Here is a 20,670-nt window from a genome sequence, read left to right as displayed (position 1 = left end):
CACATTTCGTGTTTTCGTGAAAACCGAAATATGCATGCCCCTAGTTATATCGGACTTTTGCTGCTGCTTCCTCTCCGTCTCTCAGCCAGCCTTGATGGTAACTGGGGTGGAGTTGAAACCTTGGACAGACTTTCAAGTGTCTTTTATTGTGATCTTTCTTTGTTTTGTGTGGTTTTTAAATATTTTTTTTGTATTGTTTTCTAGCGCTTCAACAGATATCCATTGATAATTGATCCATCTGGCCAAGCTACGGAGTTCATCATGAATGAGTTCAGAGAGAAGAAGATAACAAAGACCAGTTTCTTGGATGATGCTTTCCGTAAGAATTTGGAATCTGCTCTCAGATTCGGAAACCCACTGTTAGTGCAGGTAAGGACATATGTGTGTTTTACCTTACATGACCATTTCTTTGTAATAGTTGATTGCAATATTCCTGGCCATAGAAAAAAATATTTTGTCATACATAACATGCATACTATACAATTTAGAGGACCGACATATATTTTTGTAGTAGATTGTGATCCCTTCACAATAAGATGGTGAATTTCAGAAAAGTTTTGAAAAGAATTGAAGAGCAACATCCACAGCATCATTCAAAGTAAATGGTGCAAAATTTAAGCTGAATTATTCATTCTGTAACTGATATACAAGGGTTGATCAAATGAAAAGGTACAAAACGACACTGTCGGTGTAAATGAATACTTTATTCAAAGTATCCTCCATAGGCCTGAGCACATTGATCCCATTGATGAACGAGCCGAATGATTCCTTTTTCCCAGAATTCCTTTGGCCATGACGCGACCCAGTCCTTCACAGCGTCCTTGAGTTCCTCGTCCGAGGTGAAGCGCTTTCCTTTGAGATGCTTTTTCAGGGGACCAAACACATGGAAGTCACAGGGGGATAAGTCCGGACTGTAGGGCGGATGGTCTAGCTGCTTCCACTTGAACCTGGCCAGTTCCGCGTGTGTGACCTGGCCTGGTCTCAGGTCATCAAGCAAACTCTCACGGCCTGCACGAAAACGGGCACTGCATTTCCTCACTGATTTGCCAGACACACAGTCTTCCCCGTAAACGTTCACCATCCGGCGATGAATATCGGCCGGTTTAACACCTTCCGCTGTCAGAAAACGGATAACGCCTCGCTGCTCCTCAACAGTCGAATTTGCCAATGTTAACGCCATCCTGTCCAAACACGCACTGCCGCGTCACTTGGACGGCGCTCTGTATCGGAGCCTCTGCTCTCTCCTGCGCATGCGCGTTCCCCTGCATGCTCCGATGCCGCGTGGCTACTCCAATCGCAGCCCTACATATCACGCTACGTTCTCCCATCGCGGCATCGGTATTATATAAACGATTCCGTTGTTACGATGTTTCGTACCTTTTCATTTGATCAACCCTTGTACAAAGCATGACAAGGAACAGATACTCAAATCTTTTTACAGACTGGGAAAATCTTAGGTATGAGGTCTTTTGTGGCTTTTGTGGCATGGTAGATGCCACCTTTTTTGTCTGTGGATCTCATTGTTTGTCTTTCGGAAATCTCCATCCAATATAATCCTTTATTATCTTGCCAGAAGATAAAAGGGAGAGAGACTATGCACATACAAAGCAATAAATTACTGGGATATCTGTGTTATATGTATATTTTCAAAATGAAACCCTAATGATATTAATGTTGAAAAAAATACTATTATTTATGTATAAGAGGGAGCATGTGTGTATGCATGTGTCCAGACACACACAAACACAATTATCTCCATATTGTATGTAGTGGGTTTAAATGGGCCGAGAACTCTCCAGTCCTGCTTTCTTCCATGAGCCTGCAATCGAGAAACAGTGTATCATAAGTGACCAAAGAAATAATCCTGCCAGTCACTCTAAGTTATACCATTATACAGATGAGTTTTATGTACGGTACATATCACTCCAGATTTCAGTAGATTTTTCCAGTCAAACTGGGCCTTGGCTACTGTTATAGATCGACCACAAGGAAAGAAACCTTGGGGCGAAAAGTCCCCGTGCAGCTTTCCCTTCTTCCCTCCACCTCGAACCATAAGGAAGCATGGTCCACTCTCCCCCTCCCCTACTCATGGGGGTACGGTGCACAGGAGTCGCGGGTCTGCGCAAGTTGTTTTGCTCGTGGTTCCACTATAAATAATTGTTCTAAGCAGTCTTCTCATGCAAACCAGCATCAATATCTTATACCATGTCTGAATAATATGCGCTGGCTCTCAGAGAAAGAAAATGGTCTCTGAAATGTCAGAAGAAACCTAAAAGTTCAACTCCGTATTATGTAAGTCAACAACCACTGAATACTTATATTGAACTGAAAAATAGTAGCGTGCCAATGTTCCCTCTCCTTGGTTTCCTCTGACCCTTCCCAAATCTCGAGGTTAGTACTAGCTACAGACCAGCCACAGCATTTTCCAAATACAGTGGAACCTCGATTTTACGTTCCTGGATTTTATATTTTCCTGCATTTTAAGTTCTTTCATGTTGATCCCCTGAAAAACGTAAAATCGAGGTTCCACTGTATCTTAATAGAGAGTTTGTTCTGAGCTTGAAAAGTTGGGGAAAATTAGACATTTCATTATTTCTCTTGCAGTTTATGGTTGTTACAACCATACAAACACAATTTTTGTTGTGTGTGTTCTGAAACATTACGACAAAAATTGTATTTATATCCTCGTAACAACCATAAACTGCATGAGAATGTAATGTACAATGCAAACAATATATACATACAAGAAAAATTAAATATTTCATTTTTTGTACTTCTGCTAGGATTTGGGAGTGAAAATAAGTTCTACTTGACAAAAGATATTTCACATAAAAATTATTTTATGGTTTACTTTTTTAATTTATTTTGAACAATTTTGAATCAACATGATTGCCTTGAATATCAAATGCAGTTTAACATTTAAAACTTGGTTGTTGCACCACAGAATGGCCTGGAAATTTATTTTAAAATTGCCTGGGAAAACCTGGAAGTTTGTTTTGTCAGAATGAGAGGGAACCTTGATAATAGCATTGTCATTTGTGTTGACATGATATATTGTTGTGCCTTACTATAAAGGTGAAATTATTGTTTTGTCCCCTTCTTTTTCACAGGATGTGGAGAACTATGATCCAATTCTCAATCCCGTTCTGAACAGAGAACTTAGAAGAACAGGTGGACGAGTCTTGATAACCCTGGGTGATCAGGACATTGATTTGTCTCCTTCCTTTGTCATATTCTTGTCAACTCGAGATCCAACTGTTGAGTTCCCACCAGACATTTGCTCGAGGGTGACTTTCGTGAACTTCACGGTGACTCGCAGTTCACTTCAGAGCCAGTGCCTCAACCAGGTTCTCAAGGCTGAGAGACCAGACATAGACGAAAAGAGATCAGACTTGCTTAAACTCCAAGGTATGTGTGTTTTGTTGCTTTTACAAAATGTAATGTGTGGATTTTGCGTGAAATTTGTTACGGAACTTTCAGATAGAAGTGACAAGCAACGTATTTCACTTGGAAATGAAACTTCAGAAATAAATGCAAATTTCGTACCAGTGACACAAGCTGCACATGCCTCTTGTTGCTTGCATGTCACTCAGATCGGCTGTTTTCTGTATAGCGTGATTTGTGTTACCGTGGTCTGTTGATCGTGCATATAAAGCCAGTGCTTTTTTAGACTTGAGGCACCGGTTTTCATTATCATTCGGGTCTGATATCTCCGTTAACTGTGAACTTTCTTTGAATTCAAAGTGAAATAGCTATTAGAAATACAATTTGGCACACAAATGATTTATAATGCTGCTAAAAACTAAGTGTGTCCTGGATAGAGCCGGTCACAACTACGGTTGAGTGGACTTTTGTCATGGGCATTCAAATTTTTTACCATCCTCATGGAAACTCTGTCTTGCTTGATTTTTGTTTGGCCATAGCAGTCTGGTTGTTAACTGACTGCAGTAAGTCATTACCTATCAACCCTGTAACATTCTTCTTAAATATTATTTTGTTTTCTGTGTGCTGCTACTGTGGCGTAGTGGCTAGCTATCATTTTGTACTCCCAACTGGCACAGTGGTAATGCCATCACCTTGCTTGTAATCGAGGGGTCCCCTGTTCAATCCCCTTTGATTTCTCAGTGCTTTGAATTCAACTTAAACTGTAATTATGTGCTTAGGCTATCTGAGCATATAGTGGACTTAAAAAGAATCAAAGCTCTGTGAATGTTTATTATTTTCTATATACTGTTTTGTTAGTTCAGGACAATTCAGCAACTTTTCTGCATTACAATTTTTAACATTTCTGTAACTATATAGGATTTATTCAAAAGAAAAGACATTACAAAGAACTTATAATTGATATGCTAATAATTTTTGTAAACTTTACAGGCTTATTATCTTTGTAGTGTTTCAAAATTTTGATGTTAAAGAATTATAGAAATACAACTGACCTGAAAATGAAACTTACTTTTCTAATCAAATCAGTAATGCAACAATAACAGTAATCCACACACATCCTTATGTTAGTCATGGAGGTACAACTTTTGACTTGCCCTGTGTAATAAGAACTACACATACTTTCTGTGAGTGTTTATGTATAACCTCAACTTTGAATCCATCAGGCGAGTTCCACCTGAGACTGAGGCAGCTGGAGAAATCTCTTCTGCAAGCTCTGAATGATGCAAAGGGGAAGATCTTGGACGATGACAGTGTCATTACAACCCTTGAAACACTGAAGCATGAGGCAGCAGAAATCAGCAAGAAGGTGGAAGAGACAGATAAAGTTATTGGTGAAATCGAGACAGTCTCTCAACAATACATGCCATTGTCACAGGTATGTAATGCAGAAATTAATTGTACACCTTGAAACATTCTGGATAAATTAAGTAACAATATTTCATCCTGGTGAAATGTATTTTGTTAATGTGTTTTGGCCCTTCTGTTTTGACACATGAAATCTAATGAAACATGAATGCCACATTCTGCAAGCACAGAAGACACTGCAGAAATAAAGTAGAAGAGAGAATTTTCTGTCATAGAAAAATAGTAGAATCTAAACTTGTAACAAAACATTATCCCGTGGATAACAGATCTTATTTTTCTGATTATATTTTGTTTATATTATAAGATGTGAAATAATAGTTTCTAAAGTTGTTTTCATTTCAAACTTTTTTCTTGTTTCATAATTCTAATTCCTGCATTACTGTTTTAATTTTGATATTAACAGTGTGTGTGATAAAGCCAAATGTAGTTGAGATTTTGCAGGACACATAATACATAACATTTTTTGTCCTAATGTATCTAAAATGTCCCACAATCCTTTCTTTCACATGGAATTTACTTACACCCACATATATATTTAAATTTTGAGCAGCATTCTAGGCTGTATTGATGTGAAAAATAACATGTGATGTTAGTGCTTAATAGCATGAGTTGTAATGTGAATCATTAAGAATTATCTTGGTTGTAACTGGATAAATTTAATGAATTACATGAATTACAACTGAGCATGTTTGCCGGTGCACTCTCAAACTATGGATGCATTTTCAGCGGGAAATTTAAACTTCCGCATGATTTTAAATAAAATTTTATATCTCTGGAACTAAGAATGCTAGAGTTACAAATTATACCTAGGTTTGTTCAGTACACATTGGACTTTAAGCCTGTGGTAGAAAAAACAAATTTTCCATTAGAAGAAGAATGAAAAAGTCTTTTCTTTTCACGAAATTAGAAATTCATCGGACCCCACACAGGCAACCCCGGGACGTGAAGATACAAAATGGCACCTGAATACTGCCTGATGTGTATTCCATTACTGTGAAAAACAATTGCGCACTTATTGCTTCCCTTGGTAAAAGTGTGTTTCCAAACATTAGAATTGAGAAAAGAACAATGATATTGTCAAAATCAATGAAAAAAAAATGCCCAAGTTTCAGGAGATCACCCCCTCCCCCCAAATATAGCAAGAATGAAATTTAGCTTCACTCATTGCTAATTACATAACCTCAAGACCCATGCAGAACTCAAAACCTGTATCTCTGACGATTATCTGAGTTTCAGTTTGTTCTAAAAGTCCCAAACTATGAGAAAAAGCTCCTGTTCCGGAACAAGCCTTTAGTTTCAGGGTTAATTTGTATATAACATTAATTACATTACCAAGTTTTTGTGGAAGAACATAGGTGGGTTTGAAAATTTGGCATTATTTAAGTTTCTTGTATTTATATTAGTCTTTCATATTAAATTATTTGATCTTTCACATGGAACACCTATTTTGTTCTTTGATAAATCATGTTACAGGTAAATATTTTTGTTCTTTCAGGCATGCAGTAACATATATTTCACAATGGACAGCTTGAACCAAATCCATTTCCTTTATCAATATTCACTGAAGTTCTTCCTGGATATATTCAGTTCAGTTCTGCATGAGAATCCCAAGTTGCAAAATGTGACAGACCATGGAGCTCGATTGGGTATCATCACCAGCGATTTGTTTGGGGTAAGCCAAATTTCTTTATAATATTAAGGAATGTACTTGTATGTATGGGGAGATGTTAAGTACTTGTGTATGCATGAGTTAATCTGCGAATAATGTTTCAGTACATTGAATTTAGTCATAATATTTCATTTTAGACCTGAAACATTGTCCAAATTGTTTGCTCTTTGTAAAGTTATGAAATTACTTATTTTTATGGAATATGGTTGAACCAAGGCTGATACTTGTCAATTTCTACCAGTTTAGTTTTGATGCTGATACTTAAACTACAGTTTTATTTTTAAATATCTATAATTTTACATATTTATATTAAAATAACTATCAGAAAATCCATTTTTTCACATGATACTGGTACAAAATTAATAAATATTTCACATTTTGCAAAATTTCCAAGATATTTAGATTGTGCAAAATTGTATGTGGTAGTTTGAAGGCCCTGTCTTGGAGGAAAATTTTAGTCTCTCCTTACTGTTTTAATTTATGTATGACCTGTGCAGGTCCCTAAGAACCTTGATTTTTAATCTTTCTGAAGGGGCTTTTTACACCCCCCTTATTAAGTTTCAGGTAAGAATTTTAGTTAAGTGGAATTATGAATGCCCGTATGTTCCAATGCACTGATAAATTGTAACTCATTCATTCTGTGGAATCAGGTCTCACTGACGGTGTAGTGGTAACATCGTCGCCTTGTAATCAAGGAGTCCCGGGTTCGATACCCGGTTGAGGCACATGGCACAGTGGTTCAGATCCCACTTTAAGCTGTAGGTCCAGTCCTGATTAACCTTCCTGTACATAAAGTGGACTTAAAACGACAAATCAATCAATCGTTCTGTGGAATCAGTATTCGTTGAGCCCTTATATGGAGCTCTTTCACAGTTAAGAGTATGGTGTGTTTATGGCTGAAGTGTTGCCACATTGTGTGCAACAGAAGAATATTCCACTATGCATTGAAAGTGCTATAATCTAGTTTTCATGGTATAGCACACTGATTCCTTTTTCTAAAGTAAAAACCCATTACACTCGTCTGACCAGAATGCATTAATAGGGAAGAGTTGATAAGTTTCAGCTATATGCATCATTAAACATTCCATGTCAGGTCATCTCTAAAACTTCATAAAATTTTGCAGGTATGCTATGAGCACGTGGCCCGAGGTATGCTGCACACTGATCGCCTAACATTTGCATTATTGCTCTGCCGCATACACTTGAAGGGAGTTCCAAGTGAACCTAGCTTGGATGCAGAATTCCAGTTCTTCTTGAGAGGTAAAGAAGGGATGCTGACATCACGACCACCTACCGTAGAAGGATTGTCTCTTGAGCAACTGGAGGCAATGTTCCGTATATCCACAAGGTATGTAATAATGACTTGTAGATTAATTTAACATCAGAGGTATCAACATAATGAAGGTACATTATTGTGGATTGTGGGTGGGCATTTTCTTTTATGGAGTAATCTTAGGTGTGAAACAAATATTAATATGTAGTAAACATACACACATACATGCTGTTCAAAATATTCTCATTAATGATATATATACGTGGGTTGGAAATTTTGATAGTGGCAACTATTAATTTACAAATGATAAGAAAGAGATATATCTGTGAAACTTTTAGAGCCCTTTGATGTAGTCACCAGCATTGTGTACAGCCGTTGCTAGCGATGTGGAAGTCGTAGTATTTCTGTAGCAGTGCCTGTTCTGTTGATGGTTTGAATAGCGCAGTCTATTGGATGAAGAATCTCTGGAACAGTTTTGAAGCAAATGCCCTTCATCTTAGTTATCAAATAAAGTCACAGGAACTTAATATGTGGGATGGTAGAGTATCTGCCAGCTCAATCGAGGTTACAAATCAGCCACAGGTTGCACTACATGCACCCAAGCATTATCCTGCAAAATGACAGGAGGATTCAGCAGAAAGTGTCCCCTCTTTCTCAAGTTGCAGGTTATGTTCCAAAATTGAACAGTAATACCACAGACAGGTTAATAAGTTAATAAAATTAACTTGTCTGTGGTAATACTGCACATTGACTGTCTGTCCTGGAGGTACGAAGAGAATCACCAGAACATTTACATTAGTGGGGCTCTGACTACACAGCTTTAGACTGCCAACTCCAATGATACTTTATTCCTCTTGTCACTGCGCATTCACCTAGTGTTGGAAGGAAGAGTCCATTTACTGGGAGGTAGCTTAGGTATCAAACTAACATGTGGAATAAGTGAGAAGCACCGGTTCTGCTTCATGGCGTATATACAGCATTGTTGCCACTATTAAATTTCCGACCAACTTGTACTTCTACATTTAGTCATTCTTGAAATTTTCAAAATTCTGTCTAGATTAAAATTTTGGATATTGAGAAACAAAACTCCCAGTAATTTTAGGGTGTCATGCCAGCTAGAATTGGTAATAAAAACTGTTTAATGGAGTGCATGGTTTGGAATGGGAGAAGGAGATGTGAAGTGGAACAAGTCACTAATTCTGGACCACAATATGTACTGTAAATTTAGAGGTTTTGAGTTGGGTCATACTTATTTGGAACATATTAGGTAGAATTTGAACAAAATTAGTCAAAGAGCTTCAAACTTACCATAACTCAAATTTGGAAACTACACATTTGATACACAGAGATATATTTAACCAGTTTGGAATCTGAAATGATCTTCACATTTATCATGAATTCATCCTGAGAATAACATGTTCCATCGTGAAATTTATATGATATAGTATAGGTAAATCAAAAAGTAAGTTACACTTCCCTCCCCCTGTATAAGACAAACAAAACACATTGACAAGAAGAAAAATATTGTACAGAAACGTATGAACATTTAACTTTTTTCGACATAGTCACAAGGTAATCCAAGCACTTTTCATATCATGTGAACATAGCATTTTGTACGTTTGCGGGATGAAAGCCCCAAAGAATGTGGAGAAATACTTTACCGATTATAAGAAAGGAATGACGACCAGGAAAATACCGGAAGAACAGAAGGGAGTATATCAAATAGAATGTGAATGTGGGAAGGAGTACATAAGACAGACTGGTCGAAATATGGGTAAAGATGGAGCGAACATGAAGAAGATATAAAAGAAAAAGTTCCCAAAACAGGCCCCTCTGAACACATTTTGGAAAGCCGACATAGAAATGCAAAAAAGGAAATCATTAGAAAAGAAAAGAGGAAGTTAGGAAGAAATGTGTACGAAACAGCGAATATTTGTAGAGGGGGAAGAATAATCTTAACAGGGATGAAGGAATTTTAGAAGAAGGGTGGATCAATTTCCTCAAAAAATGGGACAAAACCTGGAAGATTGCACCCAATATTGGTTTGCACGTCACTCCGGAAGTTATCCAAGCTGCTCGAGAAGAACGAAAATTTACGTTGGATTTGTGACGCGTTAAGGGGAAATAAGAAAATAAAGAGGAGAGGAATGAGTTCCTGGAGGAGTGACTTTCATGTAGATTAGGAAGCACAGTTGAGCAGGAATGGCCGAACCTGCAAGTTGTATATAGTGATACACAGGTGTTTTAGTTTTTTAACATTTTTAACATGAGAATATGTTAATTGTGCAAGTTTTTGGTGAACGAGGAGCTTTTTATATACGTCTGGGGCAGGGATATAATATCTTAAATGTATCCACACCAACCCTTGTCCACAATCCTTTTATTACATTTCGACGTGGTACTATTCTAAGTACCTAGTTTTTTTCGTTCAAACCTGAAGAAGGGGATAGTTAATCTCCAAAACGTAGTTCTAAAGAAAGAAAAATAGGAACAACATACTTGCATACGTAAGTACAGTTTTTAACGTTAATTTTTTAACGCCATTTTATATAATGTGAACAATTTTTAGATTCCTTGTGTGTAAAAATTTTGTCCAATCTCTTTCAACCACTTCACTTTCCTGCACTTCCTCATCTGATGCAAAACGCTCACCCCCTAGGTTTTGTTTGAGAGGACTGAAAAGGTGGTAGTCACAGGGTTCAATTCACTTGCAATCTCTTTAGTTGGCAAGAATGATTGCACTCACATGCTCCGCGTTGTCGATAGTGTTCAGTTGTAGGCTGCCGGACACGCGGTTCGTCGATCACGTTAGTTCTTCCCTCTTCAAACATCTGGCACCATTCGTGATCATGGGGCATGACATCTCATTCTCACCATACACTTCCACAATTTGACAATGGATTTCGCTTCGATTATGCCTTTGTGGCCATAATAATGGATGCCAGAGCACACCTCAATATGACTCTCACACGGTGACTACTCAAATACTAAACCAGCTGCAGCACGGCCGCTTCAGGTGTGGGGAGAAAACATTCTGGACAGTATTGCCACTAAGAGGGATTATTCTCTTTGTTTAGTATAGGAACAGGGCTTGGGTGTAACTTACTTTTTGATTTTCCCACATACTACATAAATTATTCTAGCCAATAAACTAATGATGTCTTCCTTCTGTTTGCTCTAGGTTACAAACTTTTAAGAACCTTGGTCAAAAGGTGAAAGATATGCAAGAATTTGGAGCCTGGCTGCAACAGAGTACTCCTGAACAATGTGTACCTCAGTTGTGGGAAGAAGAAAAACAGATGAGCCCTATAGGATCAGCAATGTATCGTTTGCTTGTGATTCAGGTATGTTCCTTTATTTTTCCATTGATTTTCAAAATTGTTTTATAGTAGACATAATATTGAACATTTTATGTTTCAGTAAAAATTAAATTTAAACATGTTTTTAGAACACTTGTTGTCAATTTTACATTCGTTTCGTTTGACAGTTGAATATTTATCCTTAGCACGTTGTAGCTTCGAATGTTAAAAAATTTTAAAATGCAGATTATTTTGAAATCTTAAATATAAATATTGCAAGTTTGCTCCAAGTTACGGCATTTATTAAAGTGAAACAGGTCTAATATTTTAAATCCACTCGCGTGACATAATAATAATTTATAATAGAATAGCATTAATAATATTAACAATTAAAAGCAGACTTATTATTTAATAATGTGCTTTAGGCACAAAAGTTTTGCAGTATGTAACAATACTAGCTCAGCGAATACATCATTGGAATTTTATAGTTACTCTTCAGAAGAAGGTATATCATTATATTAGCAAAGTTTATTTTAAGCGCCAGTTATGAGAATATTTATATTATATGAATATGTAGATGTCGACGTCAAGATTTTTTTGCGCTCCTACAACAAGTATTTTCCTTCGGATATTGGGTCATGACCGATAATCCTGGAAATCCATTCTGCCATCGCAGAATGATTATGAGTAAACCACAACGGTTTTAGTTTAAAGCTTTGCCACAATAATATGCTAAGCATATTTTAGAATGAGTTGAGAGAATTAAAGATTCTTCAAGTTTTAGTGATGTTAGTATTTTAATGCATTTAAAGATCGCATAAATAATAGTTATTATTTTATTTCAGGTAGTCAGGAGTAAATCAGACTCAATTTTTCCTTACCTTGTACCTTAGTACGGTTCAATTAATTTTAAGTATTTAAATATAATGTTAACACCTGAAATTAAAATAAGATAAGTTTGCAGTAAAATTTCAAATAACATAAGTTAAACAGTGCTAATAAATTTAGAGAATAAATAAATTATATTAAATAAATAAATCACGCAGATAATTTGAGCCTAGAGTCAGAAATAATTAAAAGTTGAGTTAAAATATCTACTACTTAGACTAGGCAGGCTTAAAGTACGTATTAGCTTTGAAGAACTGTTTGTTTTGATTGCCTAAGCAACATGAAAATCATTGCGATTTTAGTTATTTTAAACGGATTTCTTCCATACGTAAAAGCTTTTAATTTTATTTATCTGTTGAACAAATCCTTTGACTATCCTTATAATATAATTACAATTTTATTATTAACAACATTTATTATTAGTATTTTTATAATTTTCATAATCTGTTATTTTCAACGTCACCGCAAGAAATTTATTACTTATGACCATGAGTGTACCAACGAATTACCGTTAAGCAACCTTAATAATGATCCACCGTCCATTGATCAGATTTACGACGATATTGCACCGATTGTTGAAGTGGTACCATTAAAAACGAGTCACCCGCCAATGCCGCCTCAGTCCATTATTATTCAACCTAGGGTACAACTAGAAGTTCAAGACGTATCCAGAAATAGTTTAGTCACTAAAGACGACAGTATAGATTTGCCGAAGAATATTTTATCCGTTAAAGATAGAGTTCAGAAATTTGCCGTAAGCAAGGGTCCTAATTTTGTTCCAAACAGTCGCAAAATGGAAAGTGAATTGCCTATTTCACCCTGTGTTCAGCCAGTTGTACAAATTAAAGAGTCATTTGCGAATCAGTCACCAGTAAAAGTCGAGAAAGTTTCAAGTGTTACTTTCAAAGCAGAAAGTAAACCAAATTCTCAGGTTCTCGAACCTGTTGTATCGTTCACAGACCATATTTTTTACGACTACACGTTTGCCTAGAATTTTTATATTCATTACGATTTAAATTTTAAGTATAATTCATTTTGTACGTTTAATTGTACCTTATGCAAGGTTTATTAGTCATTTAGTTTGCTAACAGCTTCCCAACTGTTGTTATTACGAGCACGGAAGTGTTCAAGTAACACACTCTCGCAAACGCAACGATATATTTTCTCTCTTTCCATCCCATTTATTACGTCATTTTAAAGACCTTGACTTTATTTCGAACTCCCGCAGCGCTTACTAGACTTTGTTCGTAGTAAGTTAAAGTTTTGTAAACAGTTACGCGTCATTCAATGTATCAGCGAACCATCGCCTTGCATTTTCTTTCTCCGTTCCTTTGCCCGCTGCCCGAAGCAGCGAATTTTCCCCTCCACCTCCCGAACGGAACCCGAACTTCCCCGAAGTCGCCGAGCATGGCAGCGAACTTGCCAGAGCTCTCGTTGTCGCCATAGAGAAATTTTCAGTTACGTCCAGCGACCACAAATGCAACCTTGCACAATTTAGAATGTCTGGTATCAGCGAATTCCTTTTCTGCACTCAAGCGCTCTCCCGAGTACTTTGAACACGCTGGAAGTCAGAAAACACTTACCATAGGCTTTGCATATTTTTTCGCATTAGTGGCGGTCGTCCATTAAAATTTTAGGGAATCAGTTTAGTTACGCATATAGCCATCAGAATTTGATTTTTACGATAGAAGTTCATGTAAACAATGTTAGGGATATTTTGTTCTATATAGATAAATTTTTTTTCCGTAAAACGTCGCATTTATGCACTTCAGACTAATCACGACTAATAATTTTCAAAGGAACAACAAGACTAATTTTTTGCGTTTTTCTCGCAAAATTTTCCTGTTTTTCATAAGAGATATTTATAGTAAGTAAAATTTTTGGGAAATCGACGTACATTTGGTTTAAATCAGGATAAAGTCAAACGAAATTTTGATAAAATCAGGGAAATTTTACAAAAGGGCAATTTTAGCACTTTATGCACTTAGAGTAATCAAAATTATTAGCAACATGCCAGGCTAAGCCTCGGTGATTAGCACAGGCATGTGCAGCAAAAGTCGCCACGGCATCGTTAGCCTTTCCAAATTTTAACAGTGTGGTTTACCACAAATGTTATAATTTGGGAATTTATTATTATTATTAATAATTATTATTAGGAAATTTAGCTCACTTACCCAATTTGCACCTTATTCGACAATGCAGCAATAAATTCATTACTTCTTACTGATTAACTTCATGTTAATGTTAGTACAGTAGGTAATATTAGTAATTTGTATTTATATTCTAATATATTGCATAACTATTTTCTATCTATTTTGTTTAAACATACCTAAGGAATTGACACACCATTCTTATATGGGTCAAGTATACTTTTCCGCGGCGGGTCTGTTTACACGACCAAGTGATTTGAGGTATACGGCGGACTCAAGAAGTTTTGAGTGGATAAATTTCTTTTGTTTAAAGAAAATTTGAAATTGAGAAAGTTTTTATTATTTTTATTGTGTTTAAAATTTGAATATCACCTTTTTAATTCCCTAATGCTATATTTTGTTACCACCTGGAGTTTCAACGAAACTCAGAAGTAGCATTTACTGAAATTTTGTCTTACATTGCATATTTATGAACCACGGCAAATTGCATCGGCCTATTGTTTTTTAGGAGGCCATTAGAGGCTTGTCAAAGCAACCTCTTAGGACACTAATAGCTTGCTTTGCGCAACACAAATTTTATATATTTATTTTAAGGGTTCACAACATAATAATTTATTTTATAATTTCAACAGAATTTAGAACATGCTTGCAACACTTATCTTTGTTTATTAATTCTACATTTTGTAATTTTGAAGTGAAATTTATTACTGACAATAAATTATTCCAGTTTATTAGGACACGTAATGGTATTTTAATATCAGGTTCAGGTCAATTTATTGTTATACAGAATTTGAATAATAATTTGAACACGCACAGATCAGTTCAGCTTAACGAAGGCCAATCTTTATTTTTTAATTATCAGGATTTTTCGCAAATTATTGTGGATCAACAAATTTTACACACAAGAATTTTAGCTTTCGAACAAGTCAAAATGCAGGAAATTGAGTTACTACCTAATATTCCCAAAAATTTATCTGATTTCACTATTCCCCAATGGACTTCACTTGAACTTGCTTTAAAGCAACTTAATCAATCAATTAGTAAGAACATTTCATTTCAGGAATTATTTCTAAACCCTTTGCCCATGTCTATATTAGTTTTTGTTATTTGGAATGTGTTATTAACCGCAACCTTAGGATATTACTTTTATAAGCATCATCAGCTTGCGAAACAGATTAATTCAGAGCAGCGCAGTAATAATTAATAGGTTAAGGCAACACATTAATCATGGACATTAATATTTTAATTACGGTTGGATATTTTATTTAAATTTTCCTTATTTATTTTCAAAGAGTTATGGCAATTATTTTATTCATTTATTTTAATCATATTTTATTTTTGATGAGACAATTTAATTTAATTTTAAAAGAAAAGGCAGTGGAAATTAGTTGGTTTTGTGTACATGCATACTTGAATTATATATACCCATCCTATTGCAATTTCCTTTCTTTGTCATAATTTTTCCTTTTAACCTAACCTGTCTATACGGAGCGCCATGGACAAGCAATGCCTACACCATCCATGGGCATTTTCATGACGGACATCCGCAGGCAGTCTATTATTACCAGGCAGAAAGACTGAGTATCATTCTACGAGGGAGACATGCAGACATTTTAAGTACTATTTCAAGAAGAGACTCATCACCACCAATTTGAGGGAGACATGCAGACATTTTAAGTACTATTTCAAGAAGAGACTCATCACCACCAATTTGAGGGAGACATGCAGACATTTCTATTTATTACTGCACGGAGACTACCTTTTACAGGAAGGATGTAATCCACCATACATTTCCCAGTATAGCGGACTATACATTATCAACAACTTTTCCCCATCTCCCAAGTTCTACGGGTAATTTACTACATTTTTACATTGCCCCCATGCAGTCAAGACGACAAGCAATCCAGAGAGAAGAAGCAGCATAGCAAACGTACTTTCTACAAACAGCAGTTCTGGTCACAAACAATAATTACAGAATTGTGCTACAGTGTTTCTACACATACACATGCGAGCTCCTATCATGTGTATCTATTTGGTTATTTAACATGCATTATGGGAAACAATACTTTTCCATAGCCCTTATACACATTTTCAGTTTTGTGCCATGCATGAGAACCAGTTTTATATGCATTCAAGTTTACATTTTACTACAAGGAAGCGACAAGCACCAGTGGTGTCAATTGACCAGTGTAATTAGTGCATATTTTTTTTTTTTACGATGAAATTTTGCACTTTGAATAATAAACGGACATGCAAGCAATAAAAAACATAATTACAGCACTTTCGAACATTTTAGAAAGCATGCTTTAGTGCCAATATTTTATGCATATGTTTATTGCATGCAGTTATTAGTGTGATATATTTTTTTTTTCTTCTCACCAACATGGAATATTGAAAGCGGCACATTTGTTCGCAGAACATTTATTTGATATTTAAACTCAAGCACATAGTTTTGTCACTTGGAAGATTATTAATTTTGTGTGCAGTCATACAAAGGTATTCACCAAGCCATATATATGTATACAGTGTACAGTTTAATGTAGAAGAGAAAATTGAACGCTATAATTCAGTTTTTACCAGCGACAGTTTTCAGTGTAACTCACTATATGCATTGAATATTGTATAATAATACATTGGAATGTGCAACACAGCCATGCAAGTTTATATATTTGGCGATGTTAGGAGTGCAGTGCTATGTAGTTCGTAAAACATACGCACTTTGATATGATCAGGTTTTCACACGGACAAAACAGTGAGAAGTGACAATGTTTTACATGCTTACTTACGTGTACTTACTTGTGCACCTTTTTTAGGTTTTTCTATTTATTTGAAGAGTCTATATCGAGGGGCAATATAAACAAACATTGTGAATTCCTTTCCATCTTGCAAGACGCTCCAGCCGTTGGCCTCGCGGGAGACACAGAGTCGTTACCGCGTGGCGAGGTATCACAGACTCTTGACTAGGAGCTGGTTGATGAGCAATTATACATAATACACATTACGTACACGCACATGTGATACATTAAGAGTTTTCTCGCTTAACGACATGAACTTTTGTGATTTCTAGTCTTATAATAGTATATATTATTGTTTTTTACATCGTATAAACATACGAATTTGTTAGTATTAAGGGTATTATTCATTATGAAGTTTAGGGAATAAATTTTTTTTTTTTTCCTTTCGGGATATGGCAAACAACAGACAGTTATGGTGTATTTCTTTTGTATATTTGGTTTTTTAAGAAAATATATGGAATTGGCGAACCTGAGTCATGTCAAGCTTTGCGATTTGACTTAAATTTTCAAAGGAGAAAATTTTTCCTAGGAGGCGCGAACGTATCAATCCCTAGGATTGTATGTTTATTTTATTAAGTCTCTCTGAACGCTTCATGTTGACCAGGGCATTCACTTGTTTTTCTCAGCTGTCTCAAGCCTCTTAGGCATGTTTATAATGCATTGTGTTGTGCCATGCAAACCTCCTGAGCATTCAGGAAACAGGTAACACTTCTGGGTTTGGTGTCAGCGGTTTGCATGGTAGCAATTATAATAAACACGATTCGGCATCGAGGAAGAGCTCGATGGCCAGGGAATATAGAGGTGAGACAAGCTGGGAAGTGACTGGACTTTGGGAATTGAGTTGGTAGAGAGAGGAGGTCAGCAAGGCAGGAGGTCGATAGTGGAAGCACGCTTTGGTCAACAAGTTAGAGAGAAGCTTACAGAGGACTTCGCTATTTTCATTCAAGCTCAGAGACTTCAGTTAGACAGGTAATTATCCTACACCCAGCCATGATACAGGTTCAACGGTTCACAAAATCCAACGAGTTGCCATTGTCTTTTCAGTAGTTTAATTCCTTTGTGTAATTTGTACCTTTCGCATGCCAAGCAATAACTCGTCATGTTAATGACGAGTGGTCTCATCAAGAGGATGAATGATGAGTAGTTTACATCACCCCATCAATTAACTGGTTCAGATCCCTTCATTCTATAGAATGACACGCATTCTATTTGTGAAACAATCATTTGTGCCAAATAGGACACAATAAACTATATAAATTTGCTTTGTATAAATTAGTGGTGGATTAATATGACATTTTTGCTGATTCTAATAAATGCCAATATTAAATTTAACAATATTGATCCAGTATGACATTATAAATATTCTATGAGAAATATAAATTGTTCATTCACCTCTTTCATTAGTGTAAATAACAAGGTGGCTGCAATGAGTTTTTCTTTGAAAAAGTAACTATATATTTAGACAATTACTTTACAATGCAGTGTGTGTGAATTATACTTTTATATTCATTAACAAAATGCCAATATTACGGACAGATTCTGATGAGCTACTGATTAATAGATAGATAGACACTGTAGATGTCATCTTTATTTAGCAGGCATGTTTTAGCCTCTAAGGCTGCTTTTATGACCGACCCTTGTCATAAATTTAATTTGAATTAGGGGGACATTACAGGTCTCTCCATATTAATTTTCAATTTTAGATTTTTAGTTGAAATTCATATTTGTATGGGAGTGATAAAAATTCCTTAAATTTTTCCTGCTCTCAGAATCAAGGATCGACATTGTCTACCATTTAATCACAATTGGTGTAAAATTTGTGACAATTATGCATTATGCATAATTTCCCAGGATATTTATATCCTGTGAAAGTGCTGGGTGACATTTTGATACTGGAAAAGAATTGCCTGGTATTAATGTAATGATTTAATTTAAATATATATTTTCTAGGCTTGAGCCAATACCAATAGTTTTATCCATTTCCTCTGATACTGATACTTGCAAATTGTAACAATTCAAAACAGTTTAGCATATTTATAAATTCTAATATGTAAGTTTTCCATTGAACTATATCATATCAGTCTACCAGAGTTTTGCCATAAATTATTCTAAATTTTGCACAAGATAATAATTTAATATTATGGCAAAAATTAAGAAAATTATTAATTTAGCATCATTTCTAGAATATTTAGACCACAAAAGTGATGTGCAGCATTTTTTTAGACCTGGACTCTGAGTATTGACCAGTAATTAATACATAAATTCGAGCTTATACTTTCCGATACTGAAATCCAGGAGTCAGGGCAAAAGTGTTAAAAGTGTCTGCCAGTGAAGAATGTCAAGAAATCAACGGGTAGGTCAAGAAAGTCAAGAAATTATTCCTGTTGTCAAGAATGTTTGCTATTTTGTACAGTAAAGTGAATTTACATTGTTAAATACCTGTACTTGGATTTGATAAAATTGAAAATTTAAACTTGTATTGAGTTGTGCTTAAGATATGTTTTCACTAAGTTTTTTAAAAAGCATGAAGTTTTGAAAAAAATATTAAAGTAATGTGACCATTCCCCATCCAGGATGAAGTCTGAAGCATTAATTTTAAATGCGTTAAAATCTTTTGTTAAAGTACAGCTTCAGTTTTCATCTTAACCGGCCTTGTGGTAGGGATTTTTCGTTAAATAAAAATATATATTTTCTTAATTTCAAACTACCTAAGTAGGGGATGATTAAATAATTTTTAAGAAAAGTCAAGAATTTTGGATTTGTGGTTTTGGTAGATACCCTGATTAAGCTAGAGTGTGATTTTTTAAAGTAAAATGTTCGCATATCAGTATTCTTTTCTTTTTTTTTTCACATCTGCCAACATCTCAGAACAGGGCTTGGTTTTTAATTAGCCATATTTCTGAATTATTGTTTTGCATTGTTTTTAAATGGATGCTTGGAATGCAGTTAACAACCAGATTTCCCACGTTTCATTCTACTTTCCAGGCATTCAGACCGGACCGTGTGATCGCTGCGGCTCAGCTCTTTGTATCAGCAGTGCTTGGGGAGAACTTCATGCCGGCTGCTGAGAAGGAACTGGATCTGGCTAATATAGTGGAAACAGAGTTGAGAGCTAATGTTCCGTCGTTGCTCTGCTCAGTCACAGGCTTTGATGCTTCGGGACGAGTGGATGACCTTGCTGCAGAACTTGGAAAGCCAATTGCAAGCATTGCCATTGGATCTGCAGAAGGCTTCAACCAAGCTGATAGGGCAATTAACCTGGCTGTTAAATCAGGAAGGTGTGTTTCAATGTGTTGTTCATTTGCAGAAGTATAGATTTACTGATGCGAAGCATCTAGGGGTGAGCCAGTATGCCAATCCTGATACTCTTCTTGATTCTCGCAGATACCAGTGCCGAAGCTTGAAAGATTGTAACAATTAAAAGTTGTTAAAAATACTGATTAGTATTAACATGTAAGTATCTCACTGCACTGATGTCCATAGCAGTGATCAGTGTAATGCACTTCAAAGCTGGAGGTCTCAGCTTTGAACCCTGAGTTTGTCCTATCACCCAGTTCTTTATACATACTCGTCGTTGCAATTAACCCAAAAGATAGAAAAGTGATGTAAATTACTGAAATAGAATGAAAGTCTTCAAGAATTACATCAGAATATTGAAATAGCTGGCACTGAATCCCCCCCAAAAAACAAAAAAAAAACATTTTTTTCACAAAATACTGGAGCAAAATAAATGAAAATTTTGTATTTATTCCATAATTTTCAGGATAACCTAATTGGAAAAATGGCA

At 35.7% G+C, this 20,670-nt stretch overlaps 1 protein-coding gene across 4 annotated transcripts in view; it reads left to right on the top strand.

Moving 5' to 3' along the window:
* The window catches only part of Dhc64C (dynein heavy chain, cytoplasmic), a 244,593-nt gene that overhangs the window by 204,295 nt on the left and 19,628 nt on the right, over positions 1–20,670 (top strand). For all 4 annotated transcript variants that reach the window (XM_083114055.1, XM_083114054.1, XM_083114053.1 and 1 more), the window contains 7 exons: positions 205–369; positions 3,111–3,408; positions 4,608–4,819; positions 6,305–6,481; positions 7,603–7,826; positions 10,933–11,095; positions 19,869–20,161. In XM_083114055.1, the coding sequence (XP_082970181.1) occupies positions 205–369; positions 3,111–3,408; positions 4,608–4,819; positions 6,305–6,481; positions 7,603–7,826; positions 10,933–11,095; positions 19,869–20,161 (1,532 nt within the window). The remainder of the gene's footprint in view (positions 1–204; positions 370–3,110; positions 3,409–4,607; positions 4,820–6,304; positions 6,482–7,602; positions 7,827–10,932; positions 11,096–19,868; positions 20,162–20,670) is intronic.

The sequence above is a fragment of the Lepisma saccharinum genome, chromosome 28 (genome assembly GCF_977018435.1).
Source record: "Lepisma saccharinum chromosome 28, izLepSacc3.1, whole genome shotgun sequence".
Classification (NCBI taxonomy): domain Eukaryota; kingdom Metazoa; phylum Arthropoda; class Insecta; order Zygentoma; family Lepismatidae; genus Lepisma; species Lepisma saccharinum.
The sequence above is the reverse complement of the archived record's forward strand: the minus strand, read 5'-3'. Positions and strand labels throughout refer to the sequence as shown.